Here is a 22,852-nt window from a genome sequence, read left to right as displayed (position 1 = left end):
CAAATATCTAAAAGATGTTGTGTGTATTTATATGCAGCTGCCCAAAAGCATAAAAATATAAATAAAATATATACAAAATAAAAAAAAAAGTTCAAATCTTTGCTAGGCTGTCTGATTTGATGAAAAGTTGTCAAGTCCTACCTATTTCTCCATTTTATACACCTTTTTTCCGCTTTGTTTCTGCATCTGCAGCTGTTATACAAACTATTCTACATAAACTTGATTCTTTGTATTCTTTGCATCTTTGTAGTTATTTATCCAATGCTACAACCTGTTCTCCTCTTTACCTTTCTTGCACCTGGCTGAGGCAAATATACCTCTGTGACAGGAATGTTATATATGTAGCATGTCTGAGCAGGTTAGCGTAGCTTGCACTGAAACACATTCTTTGATTATATTAATGCAGCAGAATTATCTCAATGGGATTCTGTAAAAATATGGATGTTTGAATAGATATTTCACTCAGCTCATGATTTCATCAAAGTTTATACAAACAGATGTAGGCAAAAAATATTTTTTGTACCCAGTCAAGTTCAACTTGATTCAGAAATACTTTATTAATTCCACAGTATAAATAAATATTGTGAATTCAGTTATAATGCCCTTTTCAAAGAGTTTTTAAAGATTTTGACGGATAGGAAAAGGGCTGATCTCCTGTAGTGATCAGTATTACAGTGTATCTGAAAACAACCTCTGACGGAAGACAATTTATTATTGTATGACTGTCTGATTAAGAGGATGCTGTTGTAATGTTTTTCATTTTATGTACAATCTTTATTTGCGTCTTCATCTCCAGGGGTTCCAGAACAGTCCCCAAACAGAGCCAGTGTTCTTTATCTTTACTGTTGAGCTTCTTAGACACTGTTCTGGAGATCCTAAAGGACACTGTCAGTCAATCAGTTTGTGACATGAAGATCAATTTGACAATGATCCAAAGCACAAAGCATGCCCACCTCTGTACCAACCTAGTGAAAGTATGGACTTTTATCACATTGAGCTGGCCTTACACAAATCATTTGTTCTATAAAATGTTCCATATGAGCATTACAACTAACACAGAAGTAAGTATAAAACTGCATTAAACTGATTTGTTAACAAAAGTGGGCCAAAACTCCTCCACAGCAGTGTAAAAGAAGGGTGGTGTAACCAAAAATTTGTTTCACACAGTCAGCTTGATTTGGACAGCTTTCTTTCTTAATGAATGAAACCTTTAAACATTTAAAAATGTTGCTTTTTTTGTATTTTCCCATGTTGTCTTTTCTGGAATTAAAGTTTGCTTTATTTGGATTACAAGACATATTTCTACTCTGGCAAATCTTTACAGAAACGTTTGATTATGTAGACACTGGTATTATTACATCCTCCCTCTGTGACCAGATCTCCTTTCTAACTGGACAGGCCTCAACAGGAAAATTCATCTCCATCACAAATGTCTAAATTGCAGGTTGCCACTCCTGACCAGAGACATTCCCTCCAAAATGTTAAAATTGATTATTTTCTGGCAAACCTGAGGAATTCCACAGTCCATCGACAACTCTGCAAAGAAACATAACTTTTTATGTACTCTGTAAAAACCTTATTGCTGCTCCTAAAACCCGGAGATGTGGAATATATTGACAGGAGTTAATAGCATTTTAAAGCATTACCTCATGCTTTGTTGAGGAATTTGCTTGTGAGGTGAAAAGTCCGTCGCCCTGAGCCATGTTGCGCATCAAAGAGGGAAAAGGTGCAACAAGGAGGGGGAAGGACTCGAAACCTACTGATCTGCTTTTATCAATGACACGTTGTCATTTCTCTTCCCCTACTTATGCATACTTATATTTCCATGCTAAACAATGGCCATTCTCCATGGACAGACATGCACGTACCCTCACACACACACTCCAGCAGTTCAAACACCTGACCATGGAACTGCCCCTCTTCTTGCTGAGGTAATGTGGGAGGGAAACACATTCCTCAGCCTTTTTCCCTCCTCCCCTCTCAGTATATTACATCTTTACAACTAAATAAACTCAGTCTGTGAGTCGTTTCTGCCAGGGTTGTATCCTTTCTTTTGATGTCCGTACTTCAGAATGTTGTGGTGGACGAGGTCTTCAGCTTCTGTGAAAATGTCTGGTATGTTCAAATATAAATTCATCTTTTACTTTTAGAAAAATTTAAGCTCCCAAATGTTTTCATATTCAAGTGTAGATCTACAGTGTTCTTGTGCACAGCAGATACCGTGCAGTAACACTATTTCAACATCCTGACTTAAATATTTATTATGTCTCTATTATTATCAAATAATATGTTTATTCTTATGTCTCCTTACTTGTGCTGCAACAGTATCTGAACTTTAGACTGTCTTTTCAAGATTTTGACCCTGATTTTAAGACTTCTTGTTGGGAAAGGAAAATAACCCACAGACAGAGGCGAGGAAAGGGTGTGATGGCTGCAGCCAAGAATAGCAATCCACCAGGAAAAAACAATGTGTTTTAGAAAAATGCCTTTGTGAAAAAAGGAAGAAAAACGTCTGACAGCCTGGGTTGTGAAAATCAGTGTTTATGCCAATGGGCATTTAATCTGATAGACATTAAATCTGCAAAATGTATAAGAAATTCTACATTTTTCTTGAGCTATTAAGTGCATCTAACCATGACACAGTTTTTGCATGCTCACAGATTTCTGCTGCTTTTGCTTTTTTGTTGCACTAAAATGTTTCAGATCATCAAACAAATTTCAACATCACAACGATAACTAGAGTAAAAACAAAATTCCAATGTGAAAATATATCTGCATTCCTTCTTAAATAATTTATTAACTGTGCTTGATTTTGTTTTTGGTTCATTTTCAGCACACAAAATTACTACCAAACCAGTAGTCCTGAAGGAAAATGAGTGGCCAAATCAAAGCCTGGATTAAATGTAAAACTTTTAGCATGACCCTATTTAGACCATTTGTCCTTGAAAACTCCAGCGTGGTTAAATTAAACCAATTGTACTGAGAAGAGTTGCCCAAAATTCCTTTGCAATGATGTAAAAGACTCATAGCTTGATAGGAGTTGTTACAGCCAAGGGAGGCACTAGCAGTTCTAAAGTTTAGGTACAATTACTTTTTCACAGAAGGCCAAGTTTTTTTTGAATAGCTTTCTCTTTTAATAAATAAATTCAACTAAAATATATTATCTGGGAACCTAATTGTTAGGGAACTACTGCTGGATCAATAAATCATCATAAGGTCCATTTAATGACTACCAACTAGTTTTTTTGCCATCTCAGTACACTCAGAGCTGTTAAAGGTTGAAGTGCCTCCATACTGACAGTCATTTTGAAATGCAGTTACAACAAGGCTGGAGAGAAATGCGTTATTCATTGATGCTGCTTGATTTTACTGTGTTGAAATTTGTTGCGAATAGTTCAGAGGTTATTCACCAACGCCAACCTCAGAATCCAATATGGGTGCTTTGCACCCAGGAGTTGTAGCAGAAGTTTCAGTCTTCAGTTTCTTCTCTTTGCAAATCCAGATTTCTGTGACTGTAACACATGCCACTGTATATTATTTGTTTGCACATGTGAAAACATGTGAGCATGAGCGAGTTTGTCCAAAACTCAGTCTTTTATTCTTCTCTGTGCAGGAAACCCAAAGCATTTGGGGATTACAAATGAGGTCAACACCAAGTTGTTGGTATAAGTTCAGCAGATTCACCTGATTCCATTCGTCAGACGGCTTTAATATCGCAGTGTCATGGTGACAGCAGGACTTGCAGTCGCTGAGGAGGAGATCAGCAATGATGGTTAAAAGTCCAGTGGTTGCACCGCCTGGTCAAGAGCAGTCTAACAGGCATATTTACCCACAGGCTGTGGATGTCTTTCTAAGTGAAGTGCAAGGACAAGTTCCTCCCTCCCCCAATTCAACACTCCAACAGCCAACTGAGAACCATGTCTGGGCCTGCTTCTCTCTTTGATGACACGCTGGATCCTGTGGCCAGTCACGTTAAACACTGGAAGGATCTGAAGATCGACAGCACGTCTGGCCTCAGTCAGAGTGTTTACACGCCTTCTGGATCTGCTCTAGAGGACACAGAGGTGACAGATACTGATGGTGGAGATGCTGCTCAGAGTGGTCCTCTATTTTTAGAACAGAATGTGAAACAGAGAGGAGCTGCAGCACCTGAGCAGCAGGAAGCGTGCCCCGTGGTGACGCACCATCCTGCCGAGATCCCTTCTGCCTTTTCACTCCTGGACACATCCTGTGACAACCTTCTGTTTGAGTGTGTGAACTCGACAGACGACACCTCACCAGACGTGCTTCGAATAGTAAAACATAAACCAAGTGCGATTGTTTTTTGTGATTATGAAGGCAGCCTTGTCACTGTTGGGAAGGAGAGTTCTGACGGCAGGGAGTCCTCCTCTTCCTCCTCCGCTTCTAAAGAAGAGAGTGAAGATGAAGATGCTGACGTTGATGAATTCCCTGAAACTTTACAGTACAAGGAGTTTCTGGTCAGTCGCCATCGTAGGAATTTGAACAAAAACAGAAAGTTCCTGAGGAAGAGACCAGAGGTTCTGCTTCATGGCCCTGCAGCTGACTGGCCAAAGACCTCCAACAACAAAATGAGACCTGAGTGTGCAGGTGGCCAGGAGGAAGAGGATACATGGCAGGTAAATAAAAACAGCCAGTATTTTTCTTGACCTCAGTATTTCATTGTATACCTAAGCTTTATTTAAAGTGGCTTCCCATAAACTTTGAGTTTTTGTCACATTTTGTCACATTACTACCTCACGCATTATATTGGAATTTTAGGTGAATAACCAAGACAAATAAGTGGATACTTTTGCCAGTACAGAGTTTTTGAAAACTTTGCTCTACAAGTCTTCTGTGGTATGTGTCTTACCAGCTTTGCTGATTTAGGTACTCAAATTTTGTTGGCTCTTCCCTTCATAAAATTAGTCTTCTGTCAAATTGAATGAGTATTTCTGTGCACATGAACTTTTTTATGACTGCATTTAACTCTTTCCATCCTTTATCGTCTCTTGTCAGCTCCCATTCCCTGTCTAAGAAAAACATCTTCTCAGTCTGATACTGCCTCCACCATATTTAAAGAGGCAATGAGTAGTTTTACATCTAAAATTGTATTTTGCATGGGGGCCAAAAATTTACTTTTGTTTCCACAAACAGAGGACCTTCTTCCACCTGTTTGTTGTGTCTGTGAGTGGCTTATTGGAGGTTTTAAATTAATATCCACACTTTACAGAATTAATTTATTAAAAAAAGTATGTATTATTTTCCTTCCACAGATATGCGATACGTTGCGATAAGTCTGTTTGCGACACAAAAATTCCAATAGAATGCATTGAAGGTTCTAGCTGTAAGGAAACAAAATGCAAGTAAAAGTTCAAGCATGTTCATGTTTTTCATGTCACTTATTGTTGGTCATTCTTCTTTACTTTATCAATCACTAAATGATAAAGTAAACAAGGGTCAACCTAGTCGTGAATCACCATGAACATGAATTATGCATTATCTTAACCTCTATTGTAATACATTTTGTACCACTAGAGAGCAGCAGAGTCGAACATTTCCAGATAATTTTCAGATAATTTAAAATGACCTCATTCCTGTTTAGGATTGAAACTTTCTGCATAGTAAAGATGGATCTTTGTAAATAATGACCTCATTTAAAATACTGTTAAGATGTGATAAATGAACAAGTCAAATGTCTTGATTTAGGCTGTATGCTGTGAATAATATTTAAATATAAACATTGCAACATCAACAGGTTTTCATTACATTGTTTTTGTAAATATGTTTCTGATTTCTGCTAAGATTATTGCAGACTAAAACAACCATTTTCTCTTTTTTTAGTGTAGTAAATCTATAGTTAGTATTTCTTAGAGAAAAATGAAAATGTCCAATTGGGAGTTATTCTATCTCAGAAATACTGTCTGTAATAAATTCCTTTCATATTTTCCTCTTGCACTGCCTGGCATCTGTTATAACCCTGCATGCACCACACCAGCAGTCATTCTTTAAAGCGAGTGTGTTCCTAACTTTGTTCTCACACCTGTCAGATTGCTCCCACGCCAACCCCCGGTCTCTGGCACACTCCCATAACGGTCCTCTTGCACTCTGCTCCCTCCTCTCTTCCTGAAATGAAAGGATTATCTCTGCCTGCACCTCCGTTGTGATGATGTTTCCATAGTTTGGCTGAACAATCCCTTGCTGGAGGACTTGCAGAAAATCCCATTTATACACCTGCTTAAAAGTTTAAGGTTTACAGTTGTTCCAGTTACTAAGGCATTTAGATTCTTCTGGTTTTCTTGGACTTAATTTTTTTATTGACAAAAACTATATCTACAGAGGATAGGAAGTAAAAAAAAATAATGCATTCTGGTGTAAAATTCCAAAGAACATGCCATCTTTAGGCTAATCAAAGATAATTTAATGCGGCCAAAGGCTTAAATGTTTAATATTTGACTGTAAGACCTATCCCTAAACTAATAAACAGGGAAACTTAAAAGGTTCACCAGTAATTAAATTAACCTTCACCTTTATCAGCAAATCAATCCCAGGTTCATCCCTCTGTTTGCTTAGCTTTTTCATTGGAAATTCACTTGAAAACAGCCAACACTACACATAGTAGTAGTTATTTATATTAGCGTTTGCTTCCTGTGTGTGAGTTTAATAATGAATTGTTACTTTAAGCATTGATGAATTTATGACCCTCTCCCCCTGTAGACGCTCTGGACAGAATCTTATTAACATTTCATGAACTTAGAGAGCACACTGCTGTGTCTGTGTGTGTCTATGTGTGCTGCAGTGCATTACCACATTTATGTGTCAGTGACTTTCAGCATGTGTACATGCTGGCAGTCATTCTTGTAACTGAAAAGCCTCCAGTGGCTGTGTTCCCCCACCTCGCCCTGGATCTGTCCCCCACAGTGAGGGTAAAAATAGCACCCTGCTGTGCACAGACAGCCCTCTGTGCTCCTGTGCTGCATAGGAATCTAGGGGATGTGGGGGCCGCAACACACAGGAAATGGTTTTACTGCCAAAGCAGTTACTGCAGAAATTTTTTAAGCGGGTTGACATGATAGTTTTGGGACTGGAGAAAAGGGTGTGTTTGTGAGCGTGAGTGGATAGATGAGTGGGTAGGTTGTGTTGTGAGGGCATGCTTGTGAGTATGCATGTAGCTGTGTGAGTGAGGGGGCTGTTTTTGGACTTCAGTTCTTTCAAAGGGTCTTTATATGCTGCTATCAGCCTATGGGACTCTGGGATTGGCAACAGAGCTCAGAAACAAAGCAGTTTGTTCATTTCCTGGAAGGCCAGTGAACAAGCATCTCAGTCAGACTCAATTACCACCGGTTACTGACAAAGTACAGAAATGATTTAGACCTTTGCATAACTTTAGCATGGGCACATCCGGCATCTCACATTGTGTAAATTAATGCTTACAACCTGTAGGCCTGTACTTTGTTTTTGTTCTTAGGCTGCACATTCTGTTGTCCTTACAGAATCACTATTGATTTGTATCACAAGTCAGACTGAAGAATGGATCATTGAGGGAATGAAGGTTGGAATGGCTGAATGAGGAAGAGAAGTGTTGAGTTTAAGGTTCGTCTAAAAAGGTGCACATGAATTGTCTGCTACCTTGAGCTGTACTTACTTCCATTTCCATTTGTTTTGGTTTTTGTCTTGTGTGCTCAGCAGTGTGACTCCATGATCCTACTGATGAAAAAATTGGATCATCTCAGTGAGGGAATTCAAAACATTCAAAACTCTAATTCCTGCCACACAAATGACGTTCGAGTCAAGGAGGAGCAGCAGAGCACCAAGGTAAGCCTGATTTAGATTCGCTGCACATGTGATTGGTGAATAACTTCATGAGTACAGATGGTGTCATCCTAGGCTCATCTGAGAAAAAAACAACAAGGTTATGAATACAAATGTAATACATTTTGAAAGCTCTCTATGCTAACTTTAAACAAGACAAACACTTTTCTTTTCTTTCATTTTAGGCTTACACATTATTTGATTTATTTAACTCTTCTTTTTAGCTACCAAGCTATTTATTTAGATCATTTGAATTTTGCTCTGACTGTATATTCATGTCTTCTAGGGTGGAGTGATAATACAACATGAAACCTCAGTTAGTTCGAAAGACAAAAGTTTGGTGCACAAATTTGAATTAATTAAGGATTTTGTCTTATCAATACAGGTTAGAAATAAATATACTCTAAATACACACTGTGTCTAAATACACATTAATTTGTGTTTAGGTAAATCTCCCTTAGTGATCTGCAGAGACACCAGAATCACTTTTTTTGCCTTCTGCATGCTCCTGGTAGTCTGGCAGTCCAGTCTTATTTGCAGAACCGGTACAGCTTATTTAACTGCATTGTGTCCTGACATGGACATTTAGACATAATCTACAAATGTTCAGAATTTTGCAGGTCAGGACTTCAGGGAGGCTTTTCCAGAAGCTTAATGTTAGTCTGCTTTATCCCTTTCTGAAACACTCTGGATATCTGGATGCATGTTTGTGATAATTTTTCTGCTGGAACAACCCATTATGCCCACATTCCAGTCATCTAGCAACATGTTCAAAATTGTTCCTGATTATCCTAATAAATTTATTTTCATAAAAGGTGACAGTTTGGGTCTTTTTTCAAGTCTTACCAATGAGGGCAAACAAATTAATGACTGGTATTTATTACTCATTCTTGCGATCTGAAATTGTTTAATAATGGATCTGACTGACTTTCCAACTTGTGTAAATCTAGAATTTTCTGTATGTCTTCAAGATTTGAGTATTTCTCAAGTCATTAAGAGATTTTTAGGTCATTGAGGAGAAATCACCAAATCAAGACAATAACCTGAGGCCTTAGGTTTATTAAATTTAAACCAATCTTAGAACCTTCAGCATCACTTATTTAAAAAAACTATGCTGAACATAAAGAAAGTTTTTATATATTGTTTTAACTGGCTGATTATAGAAACATTGCAAAACAAACAAAACAAAAATCAACCATATGCATCGAATAGTTCAATATTTTATCATTATTTTATTACCCTGGAAAGGAGAACATCCAAAATGGATATGGCATTCATGCTCATGATGACTGTGCGTAAATTTTTTACTGGAAAAGTAAATTATAATCCGATTGTACTTCCATGCCGTTCATGTGGTAAAATAACTGCTTCCACAGAAACAACAGATGTCAAATCATGGCTTGCTGAAGCTTTAAAGGCGCAGCAAACATATTTTGTGGACCAAAAGATCACAGTGGCCTTTCTGCTGTTCTTTTTCCTACATGACATTCCAGATGCTTCATTATCCTTGCTGAGTGTAAATGAGTTAACCTCAAATAGCTTTCAAACCATGTAGAAGTTAAGGAATGCTCATAAAATTTTTGAAATTACACCACAACAATCCCATTTAAACTGTTTTGCTTGTTAGAGAAACAGCGGTGCAACGAATTATGTTGACACATTTTTAGCAGTTTGCCTCATTGTCTGCTAATTCAGTGCAGAAGTGCAATGTTAATGAGCATCATGACATGTAGAAATGGGATTATAGCTTGTTGCAGAACATATTTAGAAAATATATAGAAATTAGTTTTTCTGTGTTTTATTAATAAATTTCAAGATGTTACATAACAGGCTGTTAAATTCTGCCAAAGTTTCCTTCAGGCATCAGTCTGTTCATTTTTATTTATTTTTTTGCTGTGCAAGCAGAAACCTGCATGGTCTTTGCAAACTGGTCACCAGAATAACTCAAAACTATTTACATGCAACCTCATTATCGGGGATAAGAAATAAGTGATCAGTCTAATGTCAAAACCATCAAAATACCCTATGGGTTATGGAACTCACCTCAGTACATATAAATTCACCAAAGGTGGAGTTTACACAATCTTCAGCTAAAATACCACATTGTCAATAAATAAAATTCAGTTCATTCATTCGTCTTCAGGAATGTCATAATTTGTAAACAATATCCACCAGTGTGTAATTTAATAAAAAGTTGGAGAGTATCGACAAACTGAAAACCTACCAAGACATGATGAGCATTAGAAGCAGCCAAATATCCTTTGGCAACTCTTTGGAAGCTGCAGTGATCCACAACTCAGGTGGAAGAATCTGTTGGTTAGTTATTGACACTAAATATTTTGATTTATTTGGAAGTGGCAAAAATATATATATTGTCAAAAGAAAGCCATAAGAAGTCTCTTATGCCCAATTGTATCAACTGAAGCCAGAGCTTGACACACAGACGTGAATCTGGTTTGTGTAAAACTTGACCTCTTCAGTGTTTATAGTAAACATCTTTGCTGTCAGAAGGGGCAAAAACTGGCAATGTCAGTAGAGAGGTAATCAATGTCAAGTGACAGGAATGTAATGCTTTGACCGTTTTAAAAACAATGTTGTAAGTTTCACTGCATCCAGACAAAAACGGATCACATTAAAATTCTTTTGGAAAACAAGCTGCAGAAAAGAACCTGGCCTGAGGTAGTACTGGACCTTCTGAGATGGTGATCCCTGACATACACTGGGGTTGTGGGGGGGAGGGTCAAGTGGTAAAAAATGTTAACAGAAGACAATATAAACATTTTAAAGAGTCCCAGCCAGAGTCTAGACATGAACCATGTCTAAAATCCACTGCTGAGACTAAATGAATCAAGACAAATTTAATTTTCCAATCTTAATCTGATTATTGCAGGACTAAATGCTTCAAAAACTTGTCAGCATTATAAGATTGACTTTTAATGGTGAAAGCATTCAGCTATTGATTGCAAAAAATGCTTTGGATAATTTAGGAAACATCTTTCCATCATTTCATATCTAATGCACTATTTGGCTTCTGCAGGGATCATTTGTAACGAAAAAGATCAGTAGGTTAAATGGCTCTTAATGTTCTGTAATTGACTTTTCATACACACTTTTAAAAGCAGGCATGAATAAAAATATCAGGTTAAAAATGCCATGAATTTCTCTTTTTGAATTTCCAAAAAGAGAAAATCAAATGAGAAAATTCCATCTCTCTTTTTTTTTTTTTTGCCATAGTGGAACACCATGTTGCTGACACATTTCCAACCACAGTGGGAGCAATAGCAACAGCATTGTTCGTCACCATGATGGGAATCCTTTGTAAGATCAGAAAGGGAATTTTCTGAAAATAGAATCATTGTGTGTCGAAACAAGCAGAAAATAATCTCTTTGTGAGTATTTGTGAAATAGATTCTCTTCTATAGAAATGAAAGTCATTCCTCCCTCTCCATCAGTTACTCATGCGTCTTATCAGCTCAGTGTTTGACTGGAAGGGGGAAGCGGGAAGCACATCAGCGGGTATTCCCACTGAAGTGGCCGCAGTAGCTGAGTGGAGGGGTCAAGCTGGATTGGACTTTCCACTGTTGTCAATGAGCTGAACTCAGGCAGCGGAAGGAGAGCCAAGATTAGGGTGGGACTTTTTTGCAGAATGTGAGAAGGAACAATAAATCGTCAGCAAGGTCTTAAATCTTGAATCACTTCACATCATCACCAGCTTCATAAGTTACTGGACTGAAACCAGAGAAACAGATCTGCTGATGAGACGGGCAGCATGAAGACACGGGGAGTGGTAAGAAAGAGACAAATGTTAGTCTGCTGCTGAATGGGGTGAGCTATAGATCTCAATGTGTTTTTACACAGAGACATGATGGTTACCTGAATTAAAACATAAAAAATATTTTTGTTGCTTACTGCTGGTACGCACTGAAAATGCAGGAGACTTGCTAAGTTTTACAGAATTTACCCTTTGATTAACAAAATAAACATTTAAAAGCTGATAAAAGTCATATTGTTCTGGTGCTTCTTAAGTAAAATAAAACTTTAGTAATGATTATTGTGGGCTGCACAGTTGCATAGTTGCTACCTGGTTCCCTTACAGGTAGAAGGTTGCAGATGCTCAGCTTGGGGTCGTGTCATACCCATTTCTGTGTGGTTTCTCTGTGAGTATGTACTCCTACAGCTAGGTTAGCTGTTTACTCTAAACTGCCCTGAGGTATGAGTGTGTGTGTGCATGGTTGTTTATCCTGTGTGCCCTATGATGAACTGACAACCTGTTCATGGCTACCCTGCTTACAAAAATGGGTATATAAAAAAAATGGGTGGATTATTGCTAAGTTGTCTAATAAATTGAATTGGGGTATTTTTTTTTTATGTACTTGTAATATACCACTTGTCAATCTTGTTCATGATTATTTCTGATTTTCCACCAGAAAAACTTCTATATAATCTGACAAAATTAGCAAGCAATTTCACATAGACACTGAAAGATTAAGAAATTTGCATAAAATGTTAAGCGTGGTAACACTAGTGACAGTTGATCAAAACTGTGAACATTCTTATTGTGATTTTTAATATATGATATGAAATCATGAGAGATTTGGTCAAAAATACAACTGGGATCAATAAAGAGAAAGACACTGTTTAGTATCTACATATAAACCACATGCCTTTCTTTGTGTCTGGGCAGCTAAAATCTTATTTAGGTGGAGTGGATGTAAATTTTTTTATTTCCTTTTCTTAGCTTGTTTTTCTCTCTCCTTTCCTTCAGGGTGCCCAGACTGTGTTCGGGATGACCGTCCGAACAGGCCCGGATCAAGGAGTCCACAAATCTCCAGACAAACCTGAGCCGCTGACCAGACGTCGCTCACGACCCTTGACCCGCAGCAGGCCACTGACCCGCTCCTCCCTCACGTCTCCTACGCACCTCCAAGCTCGTCATGCCCGGGTGAGACACATTGGTTACATCAGTGAGAAAGTCTTAAAAAAAAAACAAACAAAAAAACAGCCCATTTTTAACTGCTCCGATTTAGAGTTTCTGATGTAAGTCGGTTACCGTCTGGAGCTGCGACTCCCATGAGAACACCGCTGAGGCCCATTTTGCTTTGCTCTTTCATACTGATATAAAGTCTGTGATTCCTCTCAGACTTTTGATTGCATTACAGAATCATGAATCACTTTGAAGCTGACCTTGTACACAGGAGCTTCACAGAATGATATAAGCTGATCAGTCACTCAGCTGAGTCAAATCTGATTTCTGAGTAAAACCTTTAACCTGTTTTGGGTAAAAGATAGTCACTACATTTCCAGTGTTTCATAAGGAAAGAGATGAAGTGAACATCTGTGGTTTGTTTTTGAACACACTGTGACACATCACCCCCCTGTCCTTATCTGTGAGTCACCTTGTTTTAGCTTACATCTTATACAATGGCTTTTGCTGAAAAGAAATCTGTTATGTTTTGATATTTTCTCTGTCCCTTTGTTACATCATGTTCCTCTCTCTACCTGAAACTCAGTCAAGGTTTCTTCTGCCCTGCTGTTTTATAAATAAGATGAGTGTAAAGCGGTGAGACAGATCTGCTCCACGCAGCAGAATTTACAAGGTCACTTTCTGCCCAGTCAGCACAGTCACAACTGTACTACAACAGTCAGACAGATAAGGGAGAATAAAAAGAAATGTCTTTAAGCCAAGATGTCATTTTTCTTTATGTTTTACAAAGAACACCTCTCATATGATTTTGAAAATGTAACAATCACAGAACTGTTAGGATTGAAAGCTTATGGTTGAAAGCCAAAGTGAAAAAATAAAACATTTTAAAGAGATTAAACCTCTGAATTTCAAGAGTGCCACTTGGTTAAGGGCTGACTTTTCTAAATGGCTAATATTTAAAGATAGAGAACCTAAAAGGAAGTCAATCATTTTTGCTTGTTTGCTATGTCAAACCTTTGTTACACAATCTGATGAGGTCAACAGCAAGGTACAATTTGATCAACATTTATTTATTTTATTACTCAATAAAAACACAATATTTATGCATAATCTTTTCTGGCTTAATTTCCCACCAGCTCTCTTGTCCTTTGTGTACTGTAGAGTGACTCCAAATATCTTGAAATATCCTCTTTAAATCGAAACCCATTATTAGCGTTCCATATGTGTGAATCCTGTAGTGGAATACTGTTGTTTGCACTCAGCTTATGGTTTACTGAGCAGGTAGGCAGGCAGAGGGACACGCAGGGGGTGCTCAATTTGATGCAAGGGTGGGTTTATTTTCCCCCTTACTGTGACTGATAAAGCACAGCTGTGCAAACGAACTCTCCCTCCCTCCTTCCTCCTTAAACACACAGATATACACACACCTACACATTTAAATAAATGTAACGTTTGAGTATCAGTATGACTTTAAGGCATCCTATCTCCCTAGAACCACATTTCTGAAAGTGTGTCTTGGAACAAATAGATTTATTAGCCTCAGTTGTAATGCTCCTTCACTCCTCTCTACAGAGGATGGTTTCCACTAGTTCACACTCAGACAAAATGCAGACACAAGGTGGACAATTGAGTTCAGCTTTAGCAGCAGCCATTCAACAAAAGGTAGCAACAGTGTGCTAACAGAACAGGTAGCTAGAGATGACCTGCTGAAAAAAGAAACACATTATTCATTTCATACTTTCTGAGTTGGTAGCAGACTTTAACCATTATATCCTCCTCCATGCATCTTTATATTTAACCTTTAACGTGATGTTTTGTTTTTCATCTTCATCTCTCACTCTGAAGAGAGGACACAGATAGGTTCAGTCACCTGTAAAAGTCCTTTCCCATTTCCTCAGATCTAACAACATTATATTTTAGGATTTAAGCCAATCCATGAATGAATGTAGCCGCATTAATTTACTAAAGGAAACAACAAGTACACATATTTCTCAACTTAGGAAATGAGTTTATGAAGGAATGTAATTTTCCTAGCATTGCTACTGTTGTAGTCTTTTTGGCCAATGTTGTGTTTACATTCCCAAAAGCTGAGAAGGAAATTCTCCCTCTACTTGTATATTTTACTGCTTCTATTTTGGTACTTATCTGTATTTCTGTCTCCATCTCTCTACTTTGTCATGCTAGGTTGCTGCAAAGACCAGCGGATCAGCAGGTAGGATGATCTTTAACGTGAGAGTGGGGAATCTTGCTTTTTTTCTGCCGGGGAGAGTGGGCATCCTGCCTCCTTTTTCTTGAACTTTGTTTTCCCACTTAAGGATAAAACAGGACTTTTGGGAATTTCTCCTCTTGGGTTTCAAACCCCAGTCATCACAGCATGCAGCACAAACACACACTTTGTCCTATAAACAGACACATGCATATTTTTGGAGCAATAACTACTGCTGATAGCAGAAATCACACACCATTTATAATGCCGTGTAAAATTATTCACCAACCTTGCACTTTTTCACACTTTGTCATGTTACACCCACACAATATATTGCATTTTTACAAAAAATTCATGTGATAAACCAACATAATACTTTATAGAGCTGCTTTTTGCTGCTGTGACAGCTGCAAGTTTTTTGGAGTATGGAGATGGAAAGGAGAGGTTTGCTCATTTTTCTTTGCAGAATAGCCAAGCTATCTAAATACTTTTCCTGTAGCTGATTCTCAATTGGTTTGATAAACCACAGGTGTCAAAAGTCATTAGCTGGACTGTGTAGGACATTATAGCATGCTGAGAAGGATGTTTGGTCATTTGATTATAAGTATGTTGGACCTCTAGAGGCACATCTAAAATTGCTTGACTCTCTGGTCTTAACCATTCTACTGATTGTTCTTCTAGAAGGGAACTGCTGTTGTGCCAAAAAACATCTCAGTGCTAAAATTGTTTCTGACCAGCTTCTCTGCCCCAAATAGAAAGAAGCACAGAGCTCCTATAGAGTCACTAGGAGGTTTTTATCTGCTTCCATGATTAATTACTCTACTCAGATTAGATTAAAGGTCAAGTTTAGGTACATTTACTTTTCAATTACATGATTTAGAATAACCAGAATAGCACTCAATGACATCCTCAAGGTTTGGGTCACAACTTCATAACCTAGTTTTTTTTTACTTCTTAAAAAATATTGAAAGTCATGTATCTTTCCATTTCACAGTTATGGATCACTCCGTATTAGTGTATAACATAAAATCCCAGTGAAATTTGTAGCTGTAATGTGGAAAAACTGTCAAAAATTCAAGGGTTTTACACAAATTTGGAAGACATTACACTATAAACTTGTCATGTTACAACATCTGGAAGTAAAACTGGATTGATTTATATTGAACTTAAATATTCTTGTTTCAATTCTGGGTCTGATATTCACTGAAACTGATGCAGCGTTCATTCAAAATGATGAATGAGCCCTAACCTCATCTATATCTCTTATCTTCGGAACATGTTCTCCTTTGATTGGCACAAACAGATGTCATGGCTGCTGTAGCTAAGTGGATCCCAGGGAGTTGATTTCAGTCACATTCGCTGCGTTTAAAGTTTGTTTACTTTGCTGTGTTTTTCTGAGTGTGTGTGTAGCTGTGTTGGGTCCTCTCAAATGCCACCAGTCAGGGTAACATTACAAGCACTGATAGTCCACGAAGGAGAGCTTCATATTGGGTAATGAGGCCCAGGAGGCTTCGGCCAGGTCAGAGGTGATGCTGAATAGGCTGGGTAGGGTGAACGTGTTGTGTGTTTGTGTAGTTGTAAGACTAACATTTCATACAAACACAGTGATGCTGAAGGAGAAGTGGGGATTATATCAGCTATTCGGACTTTCAGACTTTAGATTTGTTTTTTCTCTTCAAGTGTTTATTTGTCCTCTGATGCCAGGAAACACTTCAGGACTCTGACAGAAATCCTTCCTAATCAATCAGTGTGTTGTCAGCCTGTGTGGTCTGGTTCTTTGTTGCTGAGTGGCGGGGATATGATACGGTCGTATCTTGCCCCCGCCACTGACATTCACTCCGCTCTGCGTCGGATAAACAGGGAATTCTTCAAGGGAATTTAATAGAACTACTGGCGTTCACACTGTGACCTCTGCTGGGTGGCTGACTGCAGATTATTGAAATTAGCCCCAGCACGCATCTTTGATGTGTTTATTCACTTTGACAGTTTTATTAGATATTTGCAGCCAGGTCTGGGAGGACATTTGTGGTGTCATGGTATGTGGTCCATGTCATATCTGCCCTAAAGCTCCTGAGAACAGGGGTAGCTGAGCTCCCATCTAATTTTTCTGGAAAATTAATTTGCTGCATCGGTAGAGGTTTTCTGGGTAAATGCCTTAAATAACAAGATTATGTTTATCTCGTCAGCAGTGTCTTGTTACAGTTGATCATTGTGGAAAGATATATTTTTTAACCTTATGAACCTAGAATCAAAATATGCCCAGCTTGATCTAACTTTGTCACAAATCATTGGAGGTTTTATCTATAATAACAGAACTTTATTACATTATTAGAATAAAGTACTATTATTTTTTTGTATAATAATAAATGTACTGTAATAGAATAAATTTTTTATTGTATAATATAACAAGTTCTATTATTATTTTGTTTAAAAATAGAACTTTATTCTATTATCATACATAATATTACCTTCTATATCTCAAGGAACAATTCATTTCAAACACATTTGAAATTATTATATATTATTATACTATTGTAGAAAACCTAAAATCATGATTATGATGACTGAGTTAGTGAAAACATGATGACACCATTGGGCTTCATTACCACAAGCCAGTTAGACACAGCACTAAAACCACTGATAAGAACCACTGAACAAAATCAATGCTTCCATCTTCTGCAGGACTTTGGGTGGCCATAGTCATGTTGGCCATAGTCGTTGCATCTACCACCCACATAAGCATTACTGCTGACAAAGCACATGCCTGCATGGTGATGGCTCTCCCTGAAGGCAGTGGCCTCACCCAGCAAAACAGTGTAACCTTACCACACTGTGAAAAACTGTTTAAAGAATGTACTAAAGTTTCACGTTTCAGTTTGATTCGGCACCCGAGCCTTTTAACTGATGAGTGTGGCAGAGAGTTGTGACCCTGACTATTGCTAGCTGAAATTTGTGCTACTCTATAAACATTATAAACAAGGAGGGATGTCATAATTAGGATTCTTTTATTTTTGGTCTCCATGACTGGACTAACTGAATGAAGAATAGGCTTTTACCAATGACGAATATTAACTAGGTGGGGCAATATCTTATGACACAAGAAGAACAGTAAAATAGTTCTCATCTGATAGAAGATTATCCAACAGTGCTGTTCAGTTGCTGGGAGCATGCGGTCTAGCTTGAAACTTTGTTATATTTTTATCTGACTCTTATTTTGAAGTTGGAAATGGGATTATTTCCTGCTTTGCACAGTCTGGTGTGTCTGCAACTTCTTATAGCAAAGAGGAAAGGGATAACACTTTTAAACTAGAAAATTCCTGAAGAAATTTAACTGGGGCCTGCCAAAGCGCAAGGCAGTTCCCTAACCTGAGAGAAGAATATAATGCATTCTAATATTATTGCACCGCATATGGCAGTGCATTAGCCTGAGGGGTATAGAAAGGCTTTTATTTTGAAAAAAACAAACCATAAGCTTCATATTAAATGTCCACACTAATCTAATGTCTAACTGTGTTTGGCTTAAATCTGTTATTTACAGGCCCAAACAGCCAGTAGTTCTAAATGGAAGCTCAGCCCTCTGTTTTAACTGAGTGTTTGTTAGAACTACAGATATGGCGTTTCTGTAGTCCTTTTTATTATTATTAGGTCAAAGGCTAATGCCATAACCGGAGAGGAAAAGATAATACAGGCTACTATTATTGCACCCCTTATGGCGGTGCACTAACCTGACAGGAATATTGAGGCTTTTATTTTGAAATTTTCAGTAAGCTTCATATTAAATGGCAACACTAATCCCATGTGTAACAGTGGTCCAGTTAAGTCAGTTATTTAATAGCCAAAAGAGCAAAGACATGATGTAAAACTTGACAAGGTTTATATTTTGAAATTTCCATTAAGCTTAATTTAAAATTTACACACTAATTCTGTGTGTAACCAACAATGGTTGGTTAAAATCAGTTATGAAATACCCAAAACACAAGTAGTTCTAAAGGCCAGCTCATTCCTGAGAGTTCTGCCATAGTTAGAACTACAGTGACGCATATTTGTAGTCCAAAGCAACTCTCTCTGCTCTGGGTTCCGTTGCCATGGTAAATAATCCTCTCTGCCAGGTGTGAGTGAGACATCCAGGGGGAGACAATTCTCTGTTTGAGCCAGCCACTTTAACTAAAAAAAGCATTGCAAACAACTCTTTCCCGTTCGGGAACCGTAATACATATTCGAAAACCGTTTGAAGTGTATGAGAGGGCTATTTGTCGTCTCCGATAGTCCCACGATTCATATCTCTACCTCATTCACAGTATTAACAGCGATGAGATAAAGAAGGTGTGTGCCAAGGTCTGAAATTTTTCAGAAATACATGGAAGTGAATCAGTGAGATCTGTCAGTTACCCTGGCGCATGATTTTGCTCTGAGGCACCTTGACAGAAATCCGTAAGCCCTAGATAATTTTTTAAAACATTTGACCAGAGCAGGCATGCGTATCAATGTGATGACCGAGTTTGATACCAATCATGCGATATTTGTGAGTGTGAGGGCGAGTTAAAAAATGATTTGGGGTCAAAATATCACTCTGAATCTCACTCTGGCGGAGCGGCATTTACACTCTGATTTTTCAAAAAATCAAAAACTTTGGGTCGCTTAGAAAGAAGAAAGAAGTTGTGGACAAACCATAATTCATATTATATGCTTCGCAAGTCAGCCTCTGCTCTCCTTATGCATTGCTATGGGCAGGCCCCAATTGTTAGATTGGTTCGAAAAAAGATGCAGTGAAGCAGTGGCAAACAATAAACGCTCTGGGAATATTGAAACTAGTGAGCAGTTACTGTTATGGGGCTAAAGATGGTGTTGCAGCATATATGCACTACACTAGAGTTTTTAACTTGTCTGTTGTTTGACCACCCAAGAATTGGACCTGAGTGAGAACGTCCATATATGGAAATATGAAAACTGGACTGAATGATTGTACACTGTTTACACATCCTATAAAACACAGTTTTTGATAAACCCCCCCCCCAAAACAAACATTATTCATGAGAAAAATTATGATTCTTTGTCCTACCCCTACCACTATTGAATGAACTTGGATCTTGCTCTTGATGATGATGATTATATGCAGCATAGTTTGCTAGGCTAATCCTAGCATTCATTCTCTGTGTTTTGATATTGCTTTTTGATCATTTAGCTCATATATTTTACAGTGATTGCAGTTAATTATGGGGACGAAACATATAGAAGTTATTCTCCGGCTTCATTAATAAAAATTTTGCTTCAAATGGTGTAAATTTCCATGACTTGTGTTTTAGCGGCCATTAGGTGCAGTAAGACAGGGAAGTACAACAACAAATATGGTATCTCTTTCAGTGTTTTCACACAATTTTTATTTCATTCAGTTAATTAATCCAATTAGTAATAAGTAATTAGAAGTAAATATAATGCTTTACTGGATGGAAAACTGGTAAAGGCTGCTGGAAGCTGGAGTGAATGTTTACCTTCCTGCAGCTAAATGACCCAACAAATATGTTGAGGTTTTTGGTTATAATGTTAAAACGTTCATGAAGTATGAACACTTTTGCAATACATTATTAAATATGTATTGCATAAAATACCTCATTGCTGTTAAAACAGTGAGTTTTTAAAGTAGCATTTGATGCACCAGGTGTGTAGTGTGCACATTAAGTTAAATAGTTTGAGGTGAGAATACTTGTCAGGCTTCATCATTTTTACCAATTGCAGGATTTATTTACTTTATTTCTAATATTGTCATCTAGATGAGTGAATTCTTAGTGTTTGGGATAATCAAATATGCATATTGTATATCTGTTCAGGCAATCAGAAATCCAGAATACATCATCCTGTGGCTGTTTTATAAAAATATCTCAGAAAACTGAAGCTGTTTTAGAGCAACTGATAAACTTCACCTGACCTCGGTCTGAAAAAACACACGCTGACACACATTCTCCACATTTTCCAGGATTATAAAAAACATACAGTGTAATCCAGCAGAATTTTCACATTATTGGAAAGTGCTCAAAGAGGCTTTGAGTAATCTGAGAGTATGATCTGTCAGTGATTTTATGCTGCTTGCATGTCTGGAATATGTTTTTATTTTGTCAGACTGTAAAGACTCTGTTGCCCTGCAGGTGCTGTAAACTTTTGACACATTCTTGTAGTAAAATTGAGGAAAATGGTCTAGGGGCATTGGCACTACTACTTAATTTCATTTACTCCTATAACTAGATTAAATCAATATTCATCCTTATCACATTACGCTTGGAATCTGTGCCCGAAGCACTTCTTTCCTTTGTATTGTGGGCACGAGATATTTTCTACCAGAAAAGAAGATGCCTCTGTGAATAATACATAATTAACTGAAAATGTTATGACTGGCTTATGTATAGGTTGCAAGCTGTGTAGACATATTAATTAATTCATTGTGAATGAAGTGGTGTAAAACTTGAGGGCTTGAGCTTTCTTCCTACATGTCTGCATTTTCATTTCTCTGCAGCCTTTCTGCCCCCTGCTGTTTCCTCTGATCATTTTAACACCACAACAATATTTTTTATTTCCATATTTGCAGGGATTTTACATGTAAGGGCCTCAATCTTTTATATTCTTTTGTAAATCCGTGTGCTGTTTTCTTGCCCGTATGCTCCTTAAAGCATACAGGCTTAACGGAACTTAGAATACAATTGAGCCATAAAATAAATTTAAACTGGCTTTATTTTGTAACTTTACTTTTCACACTGCATTTTTCTGAAGCATCTATTTTAATATTATTGCTACAATAAATACCTACATATAAATTGGACGTGTTGTGATTTAGAAATTTCTCAATACATTAATTGGAATAAATTGTTAAAGTTGAAAGAAATTAATTTCTCAACATGTAATATGATGATGATGATGAGGTGTTCTGGGGATGTACCACCAGGAGGAGACCCAGAGGAAGACCCAGGACAAGCTGGAGGGACTATGTTTCCTGGCTGGCCTGGGAACGCCTCGGGATTCCCCCGGGAGTCTTAGACAGACTAAAATAACTTAGATCTGGACTCTCATGAGAAAAGCAAAAAAAGTAGCTGTCTCTTTTCCTTTTAAATACCATTTATGTGCAATGATGACCAGCTAACTGTTTTTTAGATTGGCATTGGGAGATTATCTACACCAGCAATTTTTGTTAGTGTTGTGAGCAGAGCCTAACTAAGACCGAATGGGGGTCCAAGCAGAATTTGATTTCATTTGATCAACCAGTAACCCTCACAGAATCAGTCATATGCAGCTTAAATTAGCCAAACTTGATTGTGTATTGCACTTGAATTACAAAATTTTGTGGTAAACTATATTAAAATGAATTACTCACAGAATGAGTTTTAAATTAAATAATGAGTAATTAAATTATAAAGGAATAATTTTTACATGACTGTAAAACTATAATGACCAAGACATTAATATTTACCTCTATATGATCACTCCAAGTACATTCATCAGTTATTTCAAATACAAAATAAACCAGAATTTTAGGTTAATTTGAACTTTTTGCTATTCATAAGCCTTGAAATTTAAATGTAGCCTCTTTTTTATAAGCTTGAACAATTGCATCATTATTCATGCATTGGATATAATAATGCAAACCATTGTTGCATTTAAGCAGTATTTTAGATTGCTAAAATAATTATTTTTTCATCTGAGGACTGAATGGTAATTAGGTTGTTTGCGGCTTGGTGAGAGTTAGTTGCTGAGAATCATCCTGGTTAAGAAGCTAATAAAAAACTTCACAATGCAGCTAACAAGTCCATAAAAAATGAGTCGCTCAACAATAAGGGACTCCTATCCACATGTAATCTCCACTCCCTTGATCTGCAGGGTTTCCTTTACACCCATTAGCCATTGTTTGCTCTTCTTTTCCCACCTCTTTC

At 37.5% G+C, this 22,852-nt stretch overlaps 1 protein-coding gene across 4 annotated transcripts in view; it reads left to right on the top strand.

Annotated features, from left to right (window-relative positions):
• Positions 1-2,032: 2,032 nt before the first annotated feature.
• The window catches only part of stard13a (StAR-related lipid transfer (START) domain containing 13a), a 59,860-nt gene continuing 39,040 nt past the window's right edge, over positions 2,033-22,852 (top strand). The window contains exons 1-5 of one of the 4 annotated variants that reach the window (XM_044140072.1): positions 2,033-2,115; positions 3,614-4,637; positions 7,687-7,812; positions 12,575-12,751; positions 14,918-14,945. In XM_044140072.1, the coding sequence (XP_043996007.1) occupies positions 3,918-4,637; positions 7,687-7,812; positions 12,575-12,751; positions 14,918-14,945 (1,051 nt within the window). In that variant the 5' untranslated portion in view covers positions 2,033-2,115; positions 3,614-3,917. Of the gene's footprint in view, positions 2,116-3,613; positions 4,638-7,683; positions 7,813-11,536; positions 11,597-12,574; positions 12,752-14,917; positions 14,946-22,852 lie in introns of those variants that run through there. The other 3 variants (XM_044140073.1, XM_044140071.1, XM_044140075.1) reach the window with 3 other exon arrangements.

The sequence above is a fragment of the Gambusia affinis genome, linkage group LG15 (assembly GCF_019740435.1).
Source record: "Gambusia affinis linkage group LG15, SWU_Gaff_1.0, whole genome shotgun sequence".
In the NCBI taxonomy this organism is placed as follows: domain Eukaryota; kingdom Metazoa; phylum Chordata; class Actinopteri; order Cyprinodontiformes; family Poeciliidae; genus Gambusia; species Gambusia affinis.
This window is presented reverse-complemented; position numbering and strand designations above follow the sequence as displayed.